General features: G+C 42.7%; 1 protein-coding gene across 1 annotated transcript in view; it reads left to right on the top strand.

The window, feature by feature from the left end:
* DCDC2 (doublecortin domain containing 2) overlaps positions 1-15,108 on the top strand; it is a 145,265-nt gene extending 130,157 nt beyond the window's left edge. The window contains exons 10-11 of the mRNA XM_045795716.2: positions 5,089-5,391; positions 8,723-15,108. Coding sequence (XP_045651672.1) covers positions 5,089-5,391; positions 8,723-8,827 — 408 coding nt within the window. The 3' untranslated portion in view covers positions 8,828-15,108. The remainder of the gene's footprint in view (positions 1-5,088; positions 5,392-8,722) is intronic.
* The last annotated feature ends 7,482 nt before the right edge of the window (positions 15,109-22,590 follow it).

Genomic DNA, 22,590 nt, shown 5'->3' with positions numbered 1-22,590 from the left:
TTCGGCTCAGGTCACTATCTCAGGGTCACTATCTCAGGGTCATGATCTCAGGTCCTGGGATAGAGCCCCACATCAGGCTCTGTGCTGGGTGTGGAGCCTGCTTAAGATTCTCTTTCCCTCTGCCCCTCCCCAGCTCTCCTGCTTGTGCTCGTGCCCCCCCCCAAAAGAAAAAAGAAAGAAAGAAAGAAGGGAAGAAAGAAAGAAAGAGAAAGAAAGAAAGACGTTGAAGATTTTCCTAACAACGAACTATTAACCATTCTTAAATATACAGATCTGTGGCCTTTCAAACATTCACAGTATTGTTCAGCTGTTCCCTCTGTCTAGTTCCAGGGCATTTTCTATCTTCCCAAATGGAAATCCCATGCCTATTTTTTTTTTTCAAGATTTATTTATTTGAGAGAGAGAGTGAGAGACAGAGAGTGTGCGAGCAGGGCGGAAGGGCAGAGGGAGAGGGAGAAGCAGGCTCGCTGCTGAGTGCCGGAGCCTGGCATGGGGCTTGATCCCAGGAACCTGAGATCATGCACTAAGCCTTAACCCAAGACTCGATGCTCAATTTGACTGAGCCACTCAGGTGCCCCGAAACCTCCTGCCTATTAAGCAGCCTCTCCCCATTCCCCCTTCTCCCCAAGCCTGGCAACCACGACTCCCCTTCCCATCTTTACAGACTGACCTGTGCTGAATGTTTCGTGGAAATGAAATCAGACAGCATGTGACGTTCTGGGTCTGGCTTTGCGCAGAGCTATCTCACAGCCTGCCCGCCGGGAAGGGCTGTTCCAGCTGTGAGGGGAGAGCCCAAGGCCTCTAAGAACGGCATTCATTCGCGGTGTAGACTCTGCTTTGTAGGCATCCCAGCGCTGGGGCCAAACGTCAGGCCAGGCTCGTGTGAGGGGCACCGGCATCCTCCTGGAGAGTTTCTCTGCGTCAAGAGAAGGGGGGCAAGGGTTGAGGAAGTGTGCAGCTTGCTGACTCTCCCTCCTTTCTTCCGCCCACTGTGGACCCCCACCGTCTTGTGCAAGGGGTGTTCTTTTGCTTCTCTGCAGGTCCTCATCATGGTATAGATTTTATCTGTGTGTGTGTGTGTGTGTGTGTGTGTGTGTACGGGTGTGAAACCCAGTGTTCCTTCTGGGGTGATTTGATTGTGTGTGTGTGTGTACGGGTGTGAAACCCAGTGTTCCTTCTGGGGGTGATTTGATTGATGTATGCACTGGAAACATCTTTAATAATTTAATGCCTGCTTCAAAGGAGATTACACCAAAAAGCACATTGCTTTTCATTTATTCATTATGGGTCTGTCATAGCAGAATTTTTTTTTTTTTGGCCTGAGTTGCAGTGTCGTCGTAATAATAAATTGTGTTCCACACTGTGGATATTTTAAAGCATTATAAACCTTTTAACTCCTGTTACCGTCTTATTTAAATTGATCCGGTTGGTAGCGCAGCACCTTAATTTTGCATTTCGTGAAGTTGAGGTAACCAGACGTGGTTTCCTGTGATGACGGTGAGGTGGCCATGGTGGGAAAGTGCAACAGAAAGAATGGGATGGAAGGGTCGCGCTCATCGTGGTGGGGAGAACAGAGCCTCAATTTCAGGGCGGGGCGTCTCCTTCCTTGGAGAGAGGTTAGGTCTGTCCCAGCTGCTTGCATGGGAAGAAGAAAAAAAAATGCATATGTGTTTGGGAATTGGGAGTGAAGACTAAGGGTAAGATGAGAAACACAAAACTAAAAACTAAAACCAACTCACATGATTTTGCCACATTTCGGTATACACCCAGATTTCAGGAAAGGGAAAGCAGACTTCTCTGGACACAGAAGTAGTCAGTCAGCTTAGCAGACGTTAGCAAGTTCCTGTACTAGAGCCTCAGACAAGGAACACATCTACATCCCTAACTGATCGCAGTAAATTTGGGGTTTTCTCTGTTGTTTTCATTCAATGTTTTTATTACAAAATTCTGCATAACTTCTCTGTAAAGCCAAAACCAGATGTGGCTCTGAATAGCGCAAGTTTAGATACACTAATGGTTTCTAGCAGGGTGATACGCAATTATCCAGTTCTCAGAATTTAGAAAGAACTCTGCTCCTGTTGGCCATCAGTGCCGTTGTATCTCCGGGGTTTTGGTCCGTAGGCTCTGGGGACTCTGCCTGGCCATCTTTACAACGTGCCCTCCCTAGATGACACCGGAGTCTTCCATAGAGATGCAGAGATGTTTTGTTCCCAGGTCGGTGATGCTTCAAAGGCGGAAAGCAGTGTCGCGTCTGCAGCGTCCTGCCTTCGGCCATGGAAGGTACACGAGCGTGCTGGCCACCGTGACTGTGAAGCAACGGCTTCCCATGTCATTTTCTTAAGGAAGAACGTCGGGCCTCGGGGGCAAACTATCGTCCTGGGTTCAAATCCTCGCCCTGCGTGGTCATCGCTGTGTGATGCTGAAGTATCACGTGGCTTTTCCTTTTCCTGATGTGTGTGCGGGGCTAAGAGGGAGGTCGCTTTCCTGACCCATGCGCTGGGCACCTCTCTTCTTGGGCCATGTTACAGTGTGCCTGTGACTGCACGGCTCTGAGCACCTTGAGTCCTGTCGTATTTGTCTCTGAATGCCCAGCATCCAGAGTCCTGGTCAGGACGGATGGGTACTCCAGGCCCATCCATGAGTCACAGTGACCGAGCCTTGCAGATGTCTCTTAGGGTGGCACAGTGAGTACCCCCCACATCCTTCAGAGTCCCTGGAAAGGAGCGTGCAGTCTCTGGGCTTGAGACCCCTCGGCCTTTTCTTGGCCTCTTGTGACATGGGACTGGGAAGCCACCCACCGTGATCTGAATTGGCTCCTTGTTCTAGCTTCTTGCTGCCTGGAGTCCCCTCTCTGTCCTAGTGTCCTATTGAGGAAGCCCCCTCAAAGCCCTTGCCGCTCAGGGGTGCATACACACCAACTCTGGCCCCCAACATTTCCTCTCTGCTGCTTTCGTGGGGGCAGTGCCCACCCTCTCACTCAGCACACTCTTCCTCGGCTCAGCGCTTTGCCATGAGTGTTCTCTGTAGAGACAGTGGGACAGGGGTGTGGGCATGGGAGCGTATATACTGTTTTGCCTCTTGGAAATTAGAGGTTTTGCTCACCTTCATTCATTTTGGTCGTATACATCAAAGCTGGAAATCCTTACCAATCATCATAGGTTCCACTTCATAAGTCTTCGTCTTCTGTCCTGGCACCATCTGGCAGATTCGCCCCCCTGCATGCCCATTTCCGTCCAGCATTTGGCCTTCCCAAGGGCCTCACCCTGGGAGCAAGCTTAGGGATGGCGGGGGCCCCACGCTGTTCTGTTCGACATTAAGCATCCAAATGGAAATGTGAAAGACAGCCTCACTGTGCTATGGTTTTTTTTTTTTTAAAGATTTTTTAAATTTATTTATGAGATAGAGACAGCCAGCAAGAGAGGGAACACAAGCAGGGGGAGTGGGACAGGAATAAGCAGGTGCATAGCAGAGGAGCCTGATGTGGGGCTCGATCCCATAACGCCGGGATCACTCCCTGAGCCGAAGGCAGACGCTTAACCGCTGTGCCACCCAGGAGCCCCATACTGTGCTATGGTTTAAGCCGTGTGATGACAAACGCCACGGGTATTGGAATATCTTAGGAACAGCTATTTCTTTTTCTTTCATTTTTTTTGAAGTGCATCCTTGATATCATGCGGTAAAACTGAGACTCTATTTTGGGCAGAATATAAACACGGTTCAGCTCTTTTCCTCTTCAAAGTAATGTGTGTAGTTTTGCCCTGAACTTTTAGTCCGCTCTGGTTTTTTTTTTCTTTACTTCCAAAATGGAGAGTATTGCGTTAACTTTTACAAGAAGACCATTAAGACGTCATAACAAGCATTTGAGCAGTTTGAGGAGAATGGACTTCTAGAGCTGAAAGGGGGGGTGGTCAGGATGATCTGCATCTCAGACCCTCCTGTTACAGGTTCTGGGGGACTGCCTGACCTGTGCAGTGTCAACCAGAAAGAGGCAGGTCTAGGTCCTAACTTAGAACAAATCCTGTGTTCTGTCTATACTATACTTGAAAAGAAAAGCTGTTATTTTATTGCAGGCAGTGAAAAATACGAGGGCTCTAGGACAGAGCATGTCATGCAAATGGGAAGCGACTCTAATGTTTTCTTAGGATGTGATGTGCCAGGTACGGTGGTAGGTGCTGCATATAACTTCTCTCGTTCATTCCCCCTGGATGTTTTATTTTATTCTCAGATACAAGTGGGGCTCCGGCACTCACAGCAGTGACCTGACAGCCAGGAAGTGCTTGGCCAGGGCTTGAACCTGGGTCTTTCTCCAAAGCCTTGGCTCTGGAAGTCAGCCTCCTGCTGTCTTTTAAAGCAGATTTACATGTATCCAAATAACTTGGAAAATGCCTCATTTGAGCTCATCAGTTCTTGAGCACTTATCATTTTTTGTAGAAAGGACATGGAGTTTCTTGGCCTTGGATCTGCTTGGCTGTGTTTGTGTTTTGAGAGGCACGGTGAGCCCCCAGGCGCTGTGTGGGCAGTGGGCCGCGTTGGTGCTGGCAGGCCTGGCTTCACGTCCTGGTGCTACTACCATTGCCCACTTTCTGTATTTAGTGATCGAAGTACACACCAGGCAGTCACGGTGGGGTGATGACTTCTCCGCAGAGACTTTTTTTTTAAACTTCCTCCCCTGGGCTGGATATTCCGCTAGGTACTGGCCAAAGGCCCTGCAGTCTGGCTTCCTTTCTGCCGCGGGCTTACGAGCACTGCTCCTGGAGTCACACGCCTTGTTCTATCTCTTCTGCTTGCATACAGAGGGATTTGGGCTAGATGTTTGGTCCCTTTGCACCCTAGTTTTCTCACCTGTAGAAGGGGACTAATACCAACCTCACAGGATTGTTTTGAGGAGCAAATGAGGAAATCCTTGTGAAGAGAGGCACTCCGTAGGAACTCGGTAAGGGTTAGCACGTTACCTGCTGCAGAGCACGACGCACGTGTCAGGAGGTCTTACTTGACTGTCTTATGATAATCATCGCATCAGTGTGATGCGCTGCGGAAAATCTCCGTTACCCTGCTTACTTTTACGCATTATTCATTCTGACCCGCCAGAGGCCCGCAGAAATCATAGATGAGGAAGAAGACGGAGAAAAAGCGAACAAGGATGCAGAGCAGAAAGAAGATTTTTTGGGAATGAATGGTGAAGTTGAAGAAGGAGGAGAGGAGGAGGCTACAGGTGCCTCTGAGCAAGTCGAGGGGGTCCCGGATCACAGCGAGGAGCAGGTGGCTCCCGCCCGTGGTAACGGAGGCACCGATGAAGAAAATGGCGAGGAGCTGGATCAGGTTAATACTGAGCCTCAGGAGGCAGTGGACGAGGAGGTGAAGTCGCAAGGAGCTGTCAGTGGACACGATGAGGTATTTCTATTGCTTTTGCTCACTTGTGTTCATGCGTGAATGTGTGTGTGGTGCACACGCCCATGCACTTAGGGAACTATTCAGGCACCTAAGACTCACATTGAAACCACTTACTGTTGAGCAGGGAAGGACTCAATACGATTTACTTGACTATATTATTTCAGTCATTTAACAAGTACTGTCATCCACTGATCAGAGAATCCACACATCTGTCCTGTCATCTACCCATCCAGCCACCCACCACTCATCCATCTGTCTACCCAACCACTCACTCATCCACACATCCACCCAGTAATCACCCACCCATCCATCTACCCACCCATCTACCCACTCACCCACCCAGCCTTCCACCTACCTACCCAGCCACATATCCACCTGCCCATCCACTCTTCCACCCATCCACCCCTCCACGCACTCATCCACACATGCACCCACTCATCTACCCATTTCACCCATCCACCCATGTATGTATGTATCCGTCCATTCATCCATCCATCCATCCCTCCATCCCTCCCTTATCTCATTCTACGGAGTTTGCCGAGGCTCCTGAGAATGTATATAACAAATATAAACAAATACAAGTAAGTTAAGTTCAGGGGAGGTACAGACAAGAAATGAACATCAAGGCCATGAGACCAAGACAGGAAAGAAAGAACATCCCCTCTGTCATGGGTGACTTCTTTGCACTCTGGAGATGTTAAAGTTTCACTTGTTCAGTCCACGTTAAGTGGATTAACTGAATTAAGCATTCAGTGCACCAGACACTTAATAATATGTGGTTCTATTTATTATACAGAGAGGGTAAGGAATTACATGGTAAAGCTCGTTCCTAGCCCGTTTTCCCACCAGGGGCCCTGCAGCGGGATAGTCTCACGTGCAGGCATTCTTCCAGAGGATGGATGATTAAACTGGAGACTGATGAGTAGGCTCAAGTTCACCGTCATAGTGTAAGAGGCAGGGTGATCTCCACAGCCTTCTTCCCATCCAGGAGAATGAAGCCTTCCTGTCTGTCCCTCTGGTCAGGGCCCACCTCCCTCAGACCGTAACCTCTCAAGCGGCCCTTTCTGTCTTTATTCCTCACACCTGGTGTCATGAGTGTGGTTTTCTTGATGGTTTATTATTGACTCATCTGTTTTGTTTTGCTTAGGGGGGGATCAAATTTAGTAATGGTCAAATGCAAAACCTTCTTGTGGCCAGGTTTTAATAACCAGCCCAGAGTTGTGTGTAATCTGTTTCTGGTTTATACAGAAACATTCTCAACATCTAAATGAAAACACTCAATGTGTCTCCTGGTTCCTCTTTCCTCAAGGTGAGGGAATCCCAGTCGTAGTCGGTAAGAAATTCCCCATCTGCCGTTCTACATAGTTCCCTAAATTGAGTGAAAATTTGTATCCTGAAGTTGTTTGTAGCTAAAGTTAGAAAAGGAAATCAGTCAATTACATGATTCCCTTTCCCTCAATAAGGGAACAAAATGAACTACTCAAGGAACACACACACACACACACACACACACACACACACACACACTCTTTCTCAAGGGAAGCAAAATGGTTCATCTGGGGATATCATCTGGAAAGCACAGTAACGTAGAGGACAGTGTCCTTATTGCCGTTGATACGGTAACTACAATAGTCGGTTTCATGGCTTCATGAAGCTCTTTGTTATCGTTGCTTTTGGTGAAAGTCTACAGCATGAAATCAAAGTACAAATCCTATGTGGGACCTAGGTCATAAGATCCTAGTAGGTCCTCTTCCGATGCTCTAGGTTTTAATTCAGTGTTATAACCTGAAATGGTTGTACAGAAATGAATGGATTACCTATCTTTCTATTCTGTAAATTTAACTTTTAAAAATAGGCCTCTTACAAGAATCGGGCCCCAGTCAAGATCAAGGTCACATAATGCGAAGTACGGGGCTTCCCGGGCTGTACGGATGGTGAATCTAAACTTGTGGAGCTGCAGATGACCACGGGCTGCTATGTGACGAGTTAGGGACGTTAACTCTGCCGGTGCCCAAGCAGAGCAGTCAGCCACAGAGAGATGGACTCTGACCTGACTCATCTCTCTTCTAATGGAAATGCGTGTTGTTTTCATTCTCCCCCAAGGACGCGTTCGGGTACATTTGAAGCATTATCAAATATATGGAAAACAAGATTCATGGGAATTATAAATTTTACATTAAAAATTAAATTTTTCAAAAGGATTGTTTACTTCTAGAATGACTAAGGGTTCAGTTTGTCACATAACATTTTGTTCCATGTAACCGTTCTTAGGCACAGTGCGCTGTGATGACAGGAAGACAGCAGGAAACACAGGAGAAACACACCGTAAGCAACGGACATTTGTTGAGCTCGTGCTCTATTTGAGACACTTGATGAGATAACAGTGTGAAATAAGGGACAGTCCCAGTATTTTTCTTTTTCTTTTTTAGAGCATAAATTATGGCTGTAGGGGCAGGGGCCTTGGAGCTAGTTCTCCTGTCCGCACATGGGTGGCCCTTATAGGGGCCTCCAGCATTCCACGGAGCAGAGTTCAAAAACCAGTGAATTCTAATCTCATCTCCTTGGATTTCAGTCTAGTGGGAGAAGGGCACATTGTATATGAGACAGGATCCTTGACACCATAAGAGAAGTCCAAGTATAGGGACGCCTGTGCCGTTGGAGAAATACTGCCTCTGTACTTGGTTTCCTTCCTGCCCTTATCTCTCTGATATTTGATGGTATGGAGTATGGGGCTGGGTTAATGTGACATGAGGGTAGAATTGCTGTACTTTTTTCTCTCAAAATGCTGAAATGAAAAGTGTAAATATGCTGTTGAAAAGAAAAACTTAAAGTGAAATCAAGAAGAAAAATTGGGGGGCACCTGGGTGGCTCAGTCGGTGAAGTGTCTGCCTTCGGCTCAGGTCATGATCCCAGGGTCCTGGGATCGAGTCCGGCATCGGGCTTCCTGCTCAGCGAGGAGCCTGCTTCTCCCTCTGCCTGCCACTTCCACTGTTTGTGCTCTCTCTCCATTTTCTCTCTCTCTCTGACAATTAAATAAATAATTTTTTTTAAAAAAGAAGAAGAAAAAAAATTTGAGAAAAAATGAAGCCTGAATCACAAGCAATGAGTCTGTGCTCTTACGGTCCCAGGTAGGGCTTTTTTGCAAGTGAGGTGTTGAGGACGGCACGTCCAGTGGGAATGGTCAACTAAAACACAAAGGGGACCCAAGGAGCTACTTTTAGTTGAATATTTATATGATTACCTGAAATACGGAGTCATTTTTTGCCTTGTGAATTTTATGATCTTTGGGACTAAAGAGCTTAATATCTTTGTTTGCTCTCTTTTCTTCCAGGCTGACTCAGACCCTCAAAGACCACCAAGACCAGAAGTAAAAATCACGAGTCCGCAAGAAAATGAGAACAACGAACAGAACAAGGACTATGCTGTTGTAGCGTAGATAAATTTTAAAAAGAGAGTGCATTCATTATCAGGAAAATGAAGGGTTATAATACTTGAATAATAAGGATATAGTTACTGCTGAACATAATGTGACAATATGGTTGAATACTACCTATGGAATTCTAAGATTAGAAGCTTAATAGAAAGACTAGATAATTTTGAATAGCTACTAAAGGAGAGTGGCTTCTTTTCATGGGATGCGTTGGTAAAAGTCATTTAGAAAAATTAAGTAAGAGGAGTAGAGGGGCACTTGCCCAGACAATTGGCCACTTGCCTTGGAAAGCGATGAAAAAGGATAGGACCACACCTATTGTACACTTGTCTACAAATTTAGAAGTGAGGTTATTAGATGGGAGCTTATTCTAAAGCACTTACCTAGGAAGGCATAGAATTTTAAAGAGATGATAATAGGAAAGCATGTACTATTTTTTTTAAAGCAATAAACTCTTGGATAAACAAATTGTAATTTAGTTTCAGAGATGGCGGTAGATTGAAGTGTTTCCGTGACTTGTTGACATTCCTTCCTTTCTTCCTCCTTATCTCAAATCCATCTTCCATGTATTAAAAAGAGCACATTTTGGAAGGAGGAAGTCTCCACTCAGTGTGTTAGTGATTAATCTTGGCACCCCTCCCTCAAGTGCTTCCGGTTTTAATCCGTATGGCTTTAAGGACACACTCAGGAAGGAATTTTACAGTGGAACACCCAGCTGCGGTCACTGAGCCTGGCTGGCTGGTTTGCAAGTTCTGATTACCCTGTGGATTTTCATGGATCTAGTCTGCCTTCACCAATGATACCCATCTCTTCTCCATCAAGTTACTATGTTAGAAAACTCAGGATTGGCTAGTCTAAAGATAGAATTCTTGCCAATTTTTTTTTTTTTTTTTTTTACAAAATAACAAAAAAAAACAAGACTGCATAATAGCAAAAAAGGAGGCTCTATGAAGTTTTGTTACTGCTCCATTTGACTCGCTTTTTGCCTTATTTCTATTCGGGTTAGCCTTGTCATATTTTTGCCCTTGGGGATATCAGCAAATGTTTATTTTAATGGCCAGTTATATTTAGACTTTCAAGCAGATTCCTTCCTATTTAACTAGAAGCTCTCTGATAGAAATTGTTGAAAAATGTTTAAATTGTCATGATGAAACCAGTTTCTTATTATAATTTTGTGGGCTAATTAAATGAACTCACAATGGCCTTGTTAGGTGTATATGGGGAAAAACAGAATTGTATTAGTTTTCTGAATTTTTAAGAGATGACACAGATCTTCCTTAAATATAGAAATAATGTATTTTTCTCATATTAAAGAATATTTTTGTTAATTACGTAGATGTTATAAATTTGAAAGGACACTTCTAATGCTTTCATGGAATTCATTATTAATCATAAGGTTAAAAGATTTTCTTCCCCTCCAGGTTTCATAACCAACCCTTTGGAATAAAGGTAGTTAGATCGAACACTTCATAATACTACAGAAAATGAATGTATTTTTTTTCCTAGCAGCTATTTTAATATTTTCTACAAACAGGAAGCATATAATGTAACAGAGTATTGGAAGGAGATGGTGATATAAGGGTATATTGATCTGGGAGGATAAATCATAAATGGGGGTTCTACATTTCTGGTATAAAATCTAGATTGTGTTTATTACGGGTAGGCTTATTTTTTCAGCGGGGATAATATGAAGCACTGTAGGCTACAAGCAACAGTCTTGTGTTGCTAGGGAGATCGACCAGCTGGTTTTTTGATGTTAAATTCCGGTGCCATTACTGGGCCTGGGGTTAATGCTATTAAATAGTTTATAGAAATCAGGAATTAAATGCAAGAAATTATAACTAATTATCAAGGTGATTCTTTCACTTTTCTTCCTTTAATGAGTTTCTCTTTTTTCCTTCTTTATAAGAAATATCTTGTATTTTTTTTTTCTTCTGTTTGTCATTTTACTACAAAGCTTAGGTTTTCAGGGCCTTTTTCAGAGTCATCCCAGTGAAGCCCAATGTTGTTTTATACGAACAACAAAACATACAAATACTTCAAGAAGACGACAGGCCACAGGAACTGTAACAAAAAATGGAAAAATCAAGATATAATTCTTCTCTTGGACGTGCACATTTTAGCACCTGTTGACAAGATGTAATTGTGACCCATCTTGAGGAGATGAACAGCAACCCATCACCTTAAAACACTTGGTAAACATATGCTACTACTACTAAAAAAAAAAAAAAGAATGAAATATGCCGTCCAACCACGGAAGACATCGTTCACAGAGAACGGGAAGCGTGAACACCATTTTGAAGATGACATCGACACGAAGAAAGAAAGCTGATTCACCTCGCACGTGTGGACGTGTTCTCCGTGGAGTCGTGGTCTCCGTGGTGGGCTAGCTGCGCGAATTCAGCTGGATTCACGGGCAGATCTGGAGAGCATTTACGTGAGCGAGCAGAAGAGATCTCGGTCAGGCTGCAGGTATTGTTTGCAGGAGAGAGGACATGGTGACAAACTCACCGAGCTCTAATGTGCTCGCCAGTGGGAAGCTTGGCCATGTCAGTTGTGTGTGAGGCTGCAGGTACAGACCCCCTCGTTGTAGTTTTATGGAGCTCATTTCTCAAGCTTAATTGGGTTTTAAGACATTCCTAAACAACTGGTTTCTGAGTTGAATTGGAATGTTAGAGACGTGGAGAGCAAAATACAGATTTTAGCTAACATCATTTTCATGCTAAGGACACCGTCTCGCTCAGTAGCTTCTGTTCAATACCTACTGAACGTCCATGGATTTCTAGTTACAGAACGTGATACTATGACCATATGGTAACTCTTTACTCGTTGTTTTTCTCTGTAGCCAGAGAATGACTTTCCACTTATTAAGACGTTGGTTTTCCCCGTATGTGTTTTGGGGACTATTCGAATGCCAGACTCAACAGGGAAAGCATGATACTCTTCACGCCTCCTGTTTTATTCTGAGAGTGTTGGTTTCTGCTGTGGTCCGTAAAGACAGAACCATCCCATTTATATGTGGCTTGGAGTCCGTTAGGTACCTCTGCGGGCTCACAGTTGTCAAGCCATACTAACGTGAACTTACTCATGCTAACTTTTCCAGCGTATAGCTCATAAACCAACCTCCTGGAAAATTTCGCTAAACGACCTATCTTACACACAAGGGATAAAATTCATTCACCTAGGAAACGTCTGTGTATTCAGAATTGTGGCCATAGGACGTCAGGAAGATTTCTTTATGTTATTAGCTGACCATTCTAAAGAATTAGCTCCGTCCTTTCAATTTTTGCTCAGTAAGCAGCGATGTGAAATTTTTCAAAAGCAGATTAAATGACTAAAGAGAAAGCATCCCATCTGAACTGTTGCCAATCTGAACAGAAAGAGAATATATAGATATTCACGTACACATATCAAACCCTTTTACAGATGCACTCACACACTTTAAAATATTGAACGGGCCTCCTCAGGCACAGCGTTATTAATAGAACGAGGCTCTTTTGAGAGAAGCAATGTGTAAAAAAACACGTGGAGAGGAAACGCTAAGAAATGATCTGTATCATGGTGCTTTAAAACTTGTTTCCTGAAGGCTTTAAGAGATTTAAAATTTTCAAAGTAAGAAAGCTACCAGAATTTTAATGAAGAATTTGTTCTATGAAGGGGTGGTTGCAGATAGATAGATAGATAGATGACAGATCATCTTGCTTTCCTGACCTAATGACAGAGTACAGTCTCTTAGTTCTTTGTTATCAGCCTTAACTACCATATGCTTTAGATGCTGAATATTTCACACCAACAGAGGCTCTGTCAAAAGGTTATCGCTGTTAGTGAATGTGCGAGCATGATTTATAGGAATGCGTGGAGGACTGTCTTTGGTACCAAGCAGCCAGGTTCTCTACAAATAGGATGCAAGACTGACTTACTATTCTACCACTCTATCTATAATGTTCTAGTTCAGCACAGAAGCTTTGAGTGTCCTTGAGTGACTGTCCTATCCCGGAGTGGTGAAACTTTCTTGTTTTCTTTTTCTTTTTTTTAAGGTCAGTCTGTTTTTCTAAGGTGACAAGCACATGCAGTTCTTTGTTATTAAATATCAGTCTTGTAAATACTCTAAGATTCTTGCTTTCCAGAAATCATCCCAGTATGGAAATGGGTCTGATTTTTGTTCTTACTACATACAATTTGCATGTTTCCTACCGTGAACTCTTAAGTGACTCGGAGAGAGCGTGAGAGTGTATCCCCACATGTTGATAAAGAAGGGAATCTTGCTTGGGAAGAGGCGTGACATCCTGGAAGATACGGGGAATTAGGAAAGAATTTTAAAATGTCCGTATAACTGTAAAGCATGTATAAAATCAGGTAAGTAATGGAGCTCCGTTGACTTAAGCCCACGAGAGACTTAGCTTCCATCTACAAACGCGACCAAACGAATTCTCTGTAGTTTCTCTGTAGTCGATCAGCTTAAATCACAGTCTAATTGAGTGACTGAGTTTTCGCCACAAATGTCTGGCAAGTAGGAAGAGAGAATGACCATAGTCCATTTCAGAAGAAGTTTGGAGCAAACTCACCCTGGTTTTCCCTTTGCTGCTGCTTTTCATGCCTTAAATCCTTACTATGTACAATGATAATGGGTGATTATTATTGGCGTTGTAAGTAAAGGTTAAGTTGCGCTTATCATTTTTATGTGATTTATGTTTAGCACTTCTCTTTGTAAGGAAAATTATTTGTGCTTTGATCAAATTATGAGCATTAGTTGTTTTTTTTTTAATTTCTGTATCAGTGCTCACTCTGGAAGTTTATGTGAAGTATATATGGAAGTTTACTGTATCTTTTGAGTAAATAGATCTTTGTTTTATTTAACTGAAATGTGTCCGGCTGTTTTATTGTTTGTTTATGATGTCGTGTGGCTGATATTTCATTTATCAATTCTCTGCATGACGTTTCTCACAGTAGAAACTTTTTGATTTAAACCATGTGGAAATTCAACACACCGAACAATACTTCTGTTTCTATTTGGCATGGATATTAAACATCATTATGTAAAGAAAAATTTTTTTACATCTTCATATACATGTTGTTTAGTTAGTGAAATTTTCAAGTGTATTAAAAATTGTCTTTTCTTTTGTGAAATGGTATTAGGGAAACACAGGTCCAAGTTTTTGTTACGTGATAAGTAAAGATATCTTAAAAACAGAACAAATTGCCCAAATTACACGTATTTTGTGTAGAAGTAGCTATGGGAATAAACTTACAATTGTTTTTTAAACTTAAAATTTTTCAAAGAGGTTAGCTAAAAGTCTGCTCCAGTTCGTGGGCGAATCACTGCCTTCATTCTGAATTGAAGTCATTTTGTGTTTTCCCTTCACATTTGAGAAACAAAGGTCATTAAGCACAAGTATTTTGCCCTCTTGATATAATAACAAAATGTGTGGGTTGGGGCACTGCACTGAGGAGAATACCTTTTTTTTTTTTTTTTAAAGATTTTATTTATTTATGTGACAGAGAGACAGCCAGCGAGAGAGGGAACACAGCAGGGGAGTGGGAGAGGAAGAAGCAGGCTCATAGCAGAGGAGCCCGATGTGGGACTCAATCCCGGAACGCCGGGATCACGCCCTGAGCCGAAGGCAGACGCTTAATGACTGCGCTACCCAGGCGCCCCAGGAGAATACCTTTTTGAGCAGTTGACCCAAATATCTTTGTTATTCCATGAGAGTGAGAAGGGAAACCTCACCAGCAAAGAAGGCATCTGGATTGCCAAAGTCAAATCTCCTTACACACTTCCCACGACCAGCAATGACCGTCATTTCTACAAGGTATTGTAAAGTGACTAGCCATGCACTGCTTACAAAATTCTTATTTATGAAAATAAACATACAGCATTTTTGCAGGTTTCCAAGTGTTTTTCTCCCCCCTAATGGGACCTTAATCTGTTAAATGTTTGTACAGATGTCTCAAATGCCCTCACAAACTCAATCTTCCATTAAAGAGACAAATGGTGCAGAGATGTCCTGCATGTCCCTTTCCATTTGTTACGGGTTTTATAGTAACAAAAATGATTTAAAAATGCAAAAAAAAAAAAAAATGGGGCATCTGGGTGGTGCAGTTGTTAAGCGTCTGCCTTCGGCTCAGGGTGTGATCTCAGCGTTCTGGGATAGAGCCCCACATCAGGCTCCTCCGCTGGCAGCCTGCTTCTTCCTCTCCCACTCCCCCTGCTTGTGTTCCCTCTCTTATTGGCTGTCTGTCTGTCAAATAAATAAATAAAATCTAAAAAAAAAAAAACAAAAAAAAAATACTCATGAAGTTTAAAACTCGAGTCAATGCCCCTTGGTTTCCACTGTATTTTTCCTTTGTGGATACAGAGAAGCATGAGGATTACCGTGGTTCTCCCCCTACTCTGGCTGTTAATTTATTGATCTCCCTTCTCTATGAATTTTTGTGTTTTCCCTGAGCAAACTCACATGCAGTCATGATCTTAACAGCCACCTCTACTTAAAATCTTGGTCTCCAGGCCAGGTGTCTCCTGCATGGGTGCTCCAGACCCGGGCATACAACTCTCAGTTGGATACCCCATAGTTGCCTCAAACCCAAATGTTCCATTTTCTTGAAAATATATTTATTTAAAAAAAATTTTTTTTTCTATTGCTTCTGTGAGTAGCCAGCCGGTCTGGGAACCAGAACCAGTGTATTTCTTCTTCTTCTTCTTCTTTTTTTTTTTAAGTTTTAACTTTAATTCCAGAATAGTTAACATTCAGTGTTGTGTTAGTTTCAGCTGTACAACATATTGATTCGACATTTGTATACATTACGACGTGCCCACCGCAGTAAGTGTAGTTACCCTCTGTTGTCGTACAAAGTTGTAACAGTATTATTGACCGTATTCCCTATGCTGTACTTTACATCCCATTAGCACCGTTTATTGAACATGCTGTCTTTTCCCCCATCGATTCGTAGTGGGAACTATACCAAGTTTCCATGTGTTTTAGGGACATTCTTGGGTCAAGATTGGAGGAGAATCTTATTATGGGCTACATTCTGATCCTCCCCACCCCAAATGTGTATGTGGAAATCTCCGACCCCACAGGGTCCTCATGGAGGCATTTACGGTTAGAGGGGGTCATAAGGGTGGGGCCTAAACCTACAGGGCTGGTGTCCTTACAGGAAGAGAAGAGACAGCGAGTTTCTGCTCCCTGCTGGCGCACACACAGCAAAGTCTGCGTGAGGACACCGAAGGCATCCTCTACAAGCCAGCCCTCTGTCTCTCCAGAAACCAAACCCACCAGCCCCTTGGTTATGGACTTCCACCTCCAGAGCAGTGAGAAAATAAACGCCTGTTGTTGAAGCCACCCCCTCTGAGATGTCTTGTAATGGCAGCTGAGCGGACGAACACAGACCGCTTCTTGCTGGGTCCTGAATTATGTAATAGGGTTTATTTATTTGGTCAGTGACTATACAGGAGAAAATACTAGTTTAGAACGTTCATTTTCAACAAATTCTCTTTATACTCAAGATAACACTAATTTTGTATCCTGTATTATCCACATTTGTTTTTCCAGGCTGCTGCTAATGAGCGCCCTTCCTTAGAAGAGTATGAGAGGCTGCGTCAGCGGAGACGTGGGTCCAAGGAGGCCCTGCCCAGGGTCGAGCTCCCCGCAGAGTCTGGACGCTGTGCTGAGTCTGGACGCTGCTTCTCCACCTGTGTGGTGACTAGGCATTTCTTTTATATCCAAGATGGTTGACAAGAGTGAGATGCAATGGAAAACATGTCTCATCGAAGGTATTGCCAGGCAGGGTTCCTCTCTGATTAAAAAAAAAAAAAAAATCAAAAAAGGAAGCATGCAAAAATGGTCATGACAATGCGCTAATTAAAAATGCAGGTGATACGACTCCATGCTTGATGCCTTCCCTTCCCTGAAACTTTTAGGTATGATCTCTCTCTCTCATTTATTTTTTTATAATAATATATTTTTTTATAATATTGTGTTAGTCACCATACAGTACATCCCTGGTTTCTGATGTAAAGTTCGATGATTCATTAGTTGCGTATAACACCCAGTGCACCATGAAATACGTGCCCTCCTTACTACCCATCTTTCATTTATTTTTTTAAAGATGTGATCTCTTGGGACAGGAATGACCCAAGCCTTGGAGGTACCCAGCCCTCCTCGTGATCGTGTATTCAGTTCTTGTGTTCATAGATGAAGGAAGTATGTTCATGACAAATGGCCTATAGAGGAGGGTCTGTCCATAGATTGGCCCCTCTGTTTTGTTGGGCTCCTTATGCCGAAACTTCACTTTTAAATACTATAGCTTTATAATAAGAAGGGGTGTTTGGTTGCATGAACCCCCTACGCCATTCTAAACTATCTTGGCTCTTCGCTGTTCTGTAGACATGTATAGGCTAAACTTGTCAGGATCTGTGAAAAGCTCTGTTGAGATTTTGATTAAAACTGCATCTTTATAATATTGAGATAGCTATAAATTTGAAACTTTCATTTATCCAGGGCTTTTTAAAAAATCCAAAAATTTGCATATTGTAAAGGTCTTGAACGTCTTCTAATATATTTATTCCCAGAGAGCTTATAATTCAGTGGCTATTGTGAATTGAATAATTTTTTAAGATTAGGTTTTCCAGTAACGTATTCATGATATCGAGGGATGTCACTGTTCTCCGTAAATTGATTTTGTATCTAGCACCTTGCTGAACTCCTTTATTAAAAGCGGTTTATAAGTTTCTGTGGGATTTTAAATGTAGACTATAATACTGTCTGTAAAACTAACACTTGGGTTTTTTTTTTCCTGTTCCTTTCAATCCTTGAAATCTCCCCCCCCCCAATTCTTATTGAACTAGCTAGTGTCCCCAGCATATCTTGAATGGAAGTGGCAATAGTGGATATTGTTGTCTTCCCCTGATATTAAGGGAATGCTTCTGGTATTTAACATTAAATGTAATGTTTGTTTATATTTTTGGTAGGTACCTTTTATCAAGTTAAATTTCTCTTTTGCTTGTAGTTTCCTAGGAGGTGGTTTTATTTGCAAACTCCGAAAGGGTGAGTTTTTTATAAAACTCATGCATGATTTTTATAAAACTTGGCATCTATTAAGATTTTCATTATTTTTTCCCATCAGTTTTTCTTTAATGTTGTGAATTACATTACTTTTTTCCCCCTAATGTTTAACTGTTACTACCTTCTGAGGACAAACAGTAACTGGTAATACGTACATGCATCTTTATATGTTGATGGACCTAATTTGCTAGTACTTAGGATTTGTATAGCCGTGTTTGTAAATGGAATTGAGCTCTTTCAATTGAGTCTCATATGACCTTTTTCTGGTTTTACTCTCAAAGTTATAATTCCTTCCTAAAATAAGGAGGAAAGCTTTCCTGCTTTTTTGGTTCACTAAACATTTTTCAGGGGTGGGTCATCTCTTTCTTGAGGGCTTGAAAACTGCCCGCGCCTGGTGTTGTGTGTGTGTGTGTGTGTGTGTGTGTTTGAAGTCGGTTTTTTTTTTAAATTAAATTCTTTAATGGTTACATGTCTAATAGATTTTCTGTTTATTGAATCAAATTGGTAGTTTATATTTAGCTAGAAAATTGTTTCCTTCATGTTTTCAAGGTTGTTTGCCAAAGCTATTTATAGTATTCTTTTAAAACTCTTGTCTAAATGTTGTCATGTTCTCTTTTTATTCATTTCTAGGATTGTTTATATCTCCTTTTTCTTTTGTGTTCAGTATCACTGGATATTTGTTTTTATTAATTTTAAAAAAATTCCCAATTTTCTGATCCTCTATACTCTTTTTCCATTTCATTATTGCTCTCAATTCTTACCACTCGTATTTCCTTCCCTGTTTTCTGTGTGTTTTCCGTAACTCCATAGGTCAAATGCCTTGCTAATCTTATTTTGGCTTGATTCATTTCTCATGTGCACTTTTGAGGCTCTCCATTTACCAATCTGTGCCATGTTACCTATAACCGTGTGTTCCAATAGAAGTAATTTTTTAGTGTCATTTGACTCTAAATAGTTTTTATAAGGTTCTCTATTTTCTTCACCGACTCATGGGTCAGTGGGTGTGGGCAGGGGATGCTGTTGGCGCCCCATCCACATCCCATTTTACTTGGCCAGTGCACCTACCCACTGAATGCTGGGAGTGTTGACTTCCTGTGAAGAAGTCAAGCAGAAGCTGCCTTGCCCAGGAAGCTTCAATCTCACAGTGACGGCTTGCAACCGATGACCGACTGACACGGGAGGAAATAATGTGAGCCCCCCGTCTCAAGAGGACACCAACTCAGTGATGCAGTTTGTGCTCCAGACCTCCCTGTGGGATCAGGTTACTCTTTAGTGGGGCCACCTTCTTGCTTTACTTTCCCCTCTGCCCTCTCCTGTTTCTCTCCCTCTTCATCTCCTCCCTCCCTCCAACGATCATACAAGAATCCTCATCTCAGGTTATGCACCTAGATGATACAACCTAAGACGGGGGGAACAGAATAGCATGAGCTTGGGAAATAGATTTTTTGGGTAGAATTTTGGAGGTGGAGAACTCACAAGCCAGACAGCAATGGGCATCCCATTCCTGGCAGTAGGTGGAGTTTTGATAGTCTCTGGTGTACCGTGTCATCTGTGGTAAAGTTGGAGAACTTGTAGGTGGAAGGCAGTGCACTCGCTGGTGTGATGTCTCTGGGATTTGAGAGGTACGTGGGGAAAGTGGTTACACTAAGGAGGATGGCTGGAATTAGGTTGCTCTTGCTAAGTGCTCCTTAAACACTGAAGAAAGAAAATGACAGGTTCAGGTCTGTTAGTCAGCAATTTAAAGCAGAATGTGAAATTCCAAGAGCCTCACTGGCAGCATTTAAAAGAATTCTTTCCTTGTATGTTCAGAGGCAGATAGAGCTGAAGACCAAACCCAGGATGTAATGAGAGAAGAAGAACTCAAAGAAGGCTGAATTCTTAGCCCAGGCAAGTCCCCTGTGGCAATGCCAGGTTCTTAAATGGGGAAGGACTGGGAACCCAAGACTGGGTGTGGGACCGTGTGGGCAGATGCAGTTGAGAACCTTAAACCTACTCTGGTTTCTCCTGAACCCTCTGGGTCTGAAGACATCGCTCCCTCTCATTGGGAATTAGAGCCCCCCTTTGCTTGAGTACTATGCAGAGGTCTGGTTCGAAGGCAGACCATTTACTCGATTGTGCTTACCATCTTGCAAGAACCGGGGTAGCATGGCTGCAGTGGAGGCTGGGGACGTTGGATCAAGGAGGGAAGAATATACGGCTGGATGGAGAGCTTGCCAACTTGGAGGCATGCTCTGGTGACACAAGATTGAATTCCCCAGAACAGGCCCTGGGACATAGTTCTAATATGCTACTGGGATAGCCCTTAGAAGATTGGAAAAAGCACTGGTTCCAATTAAATGAAGTATAGGTGTCAGGCAGTCAGGTCAGGCTATGAAGGAAGAGACAAAAAAAATACCTTGATGTTAGCATGCTAGAATAAGTCTCCTGTGTAAGACAGGAAGGTGTCAGGAGAGCTTGGAAGTTATGCCACTTATGAAGGCAATGAATGTGCCAGTGAGCACCAGCATGTTTTAGAAGCTTGGCAGTAGCTGTATTTTGTAGGCTGGAATGGATGGTAGGAGATGCTATTGCAGAACTGGGCTTTGTAGCAACAGTAAAGATGCAGGGATCCCAGAACAGCACTTAACCAAAGCAAAGTTGGAGTAATGACTGTTGTGGACAGCAATATTGGATTGGCGTCCACAGGACCCTGCCTTGCAGGATCCACAAGGATGGTCGATAGAATATGGTGTTCCTAAAGGCAAGATAGATGGGCCACTAACGAGGATGTTGCTTAATATATATGACCAAATGGAGTAAAGAATGAGCAGAAGGCTGAGGACAGTGGCCCCAATAAATGGTCATGATCCTTTGCCTGGTTTTCAGCCTGAGCTATAATTTTTAGTCCCAAAACCAATTAACTACAAAAGCCAGGTCCCCATGGAGAAGGACCCTGAAACACTGTGACATGGGCAGTTAAGTAATTTCCTCAATCCTTCCCCAAAAGGAACTATAGATGTGTACTTGGATAACCATACATGGAGGAAAGGGATATGTCCAGTTTTTTGGAGCACTGTTGGATACCGGTTCCAAGTTGACACTGATTCTTGGAGACCCAAAGTGATATCCTGACCTCCTCTATCACTGTAGAGACATATGGGAGTCAGATCATACATGGAGTCCAGGCCAAGGTCCATATCACAGTGGGTCCGCTAGGCACACAGACCCACCCAGGGTCATTTCCTCAGTCCCAAATAAATAATTAGAGTGACCGTTCTCAACCCTCATCTTGATTCTTATGACCTGTAGAATAGGAGTTATTACAGTAGGAAAGGCCAAGAAACTTTCCCTCCAGGCCAAGAAAATAAATATCACATGTTGAGGAAATGACAGAGATCAGTGATATTCTTAAAAATTTAAAGGATACAAGGGTGGTAGCCCCATCATATCCCCATTTAATTTACTAGGCCTGGCCACTGCAAATGGTAACAATAATATGCTACCACCTTGTAACAAATAGCCCCAATTCCAAAAGCTTGTGTCAAATGCAGTATCTTTATTAGAAAAGATTAGCATAGCCTCTGGTGCATGGTATGTACCTGTACTGATCAGGCGTATGTGTTCTTTTCCATACCCAATAAGAAGGAGACTCAGTTTGCATTTCCACGGGCTGGTCAAGAGTAAACATTTGTGGTCTCACTAAAAGGCTATATTATTTCTTTGGATATCCATACTACTGTTCAAGCCCTTTTTGGTGAGTATTTGGTTGGCCCTATCTTATTTCATTCTTTTACTTTCAACCTCTCTGGGCCATTATTAAAGTATCTCTTGTCAGGGGCACCTGGGTGGCACAGCGGTTAAGCGTCTGCCTTCGGCTCAGGGCGTGATCCCAGCGTTATGGGATCGAGCCCCACATCAGGCTCCTCTGCTATGAGCCTGCTTCTTCCTCTCCCACTCCCCCTGCTTGTGTTCCCTCTCTCGCTGGCTGTCTCTATCTCTGTCGAATAAATAAATAAAAAAATCTTAAAAAAAAAAAAGTATCTCTTGTCAATGGCATTTAACTGGATTTTAAAAATGGAATCTATGAATCTTTGTGCTTAAAAAAGGGGGTTTACTTAATTTACATATATTTGTACCTCATTCTATGATCTCATTTTGATATATCTATTTTTCATATGCACTTTGTTTCCTTATTCTAGAAAATTCTCAAAGAATTTCTGAAAATTCTCAGGTTTACCATTTTAAATAATACCTTAGTTCCATTCTATTTTTTTCTGTCCTATAACTTTCCTTAGATATGTATTGGGCATTTAATTCATTTTCCAAGTCACGATCTTCCTTTATATTTTTACCCATTTATGTTTTATGCTGACTTATGGGTAATTACTTCAGATATTTCTTCAGTTCCCCAAATCTTTCTTTTTCTTTTTTAAAAGATTTTATTTATTTATTTGAGAGAGAGAGCGTGAGCAGGGGGAGGGGCAGATGTAGAGGAGAAGCAGACACCCAGCTGAGCAGGGAGCCTGATACGGGGCTCGATCCCAGGACCCTGGGATCATGAACTGAGCTGAAGGCAGATGCTTAACCAACTGTTCCATCCAGGTGTCCCTCTCCACATCTTTCTTTAGCAGTTTTAACCTACTGTTTTTCTTGTTTTGTTTTGTTTTACTTTTTTTTCCTTTAAGATTAATGACTAAGGTTATAACAGTTATTAATATATATGCAGCC

The sequence above is a fragment of the Ursus americanus genome, chromosome 32 (assembly GCF_024610735.1).
Source record: "Ursus americanus isolate L20-20 chromosome 32, mUrsAme1.1.p, whole genome shotgun sequence".
NCBI classification, from domain to species: Eukaryota; Metazoa; Chordata; class Mammalia; order Carnivora; family Ursidae; genus Ursus; species Ursus americanus.
This window is presented reverse-complemented; position numbering and strand designations above follow the sequence as displayed.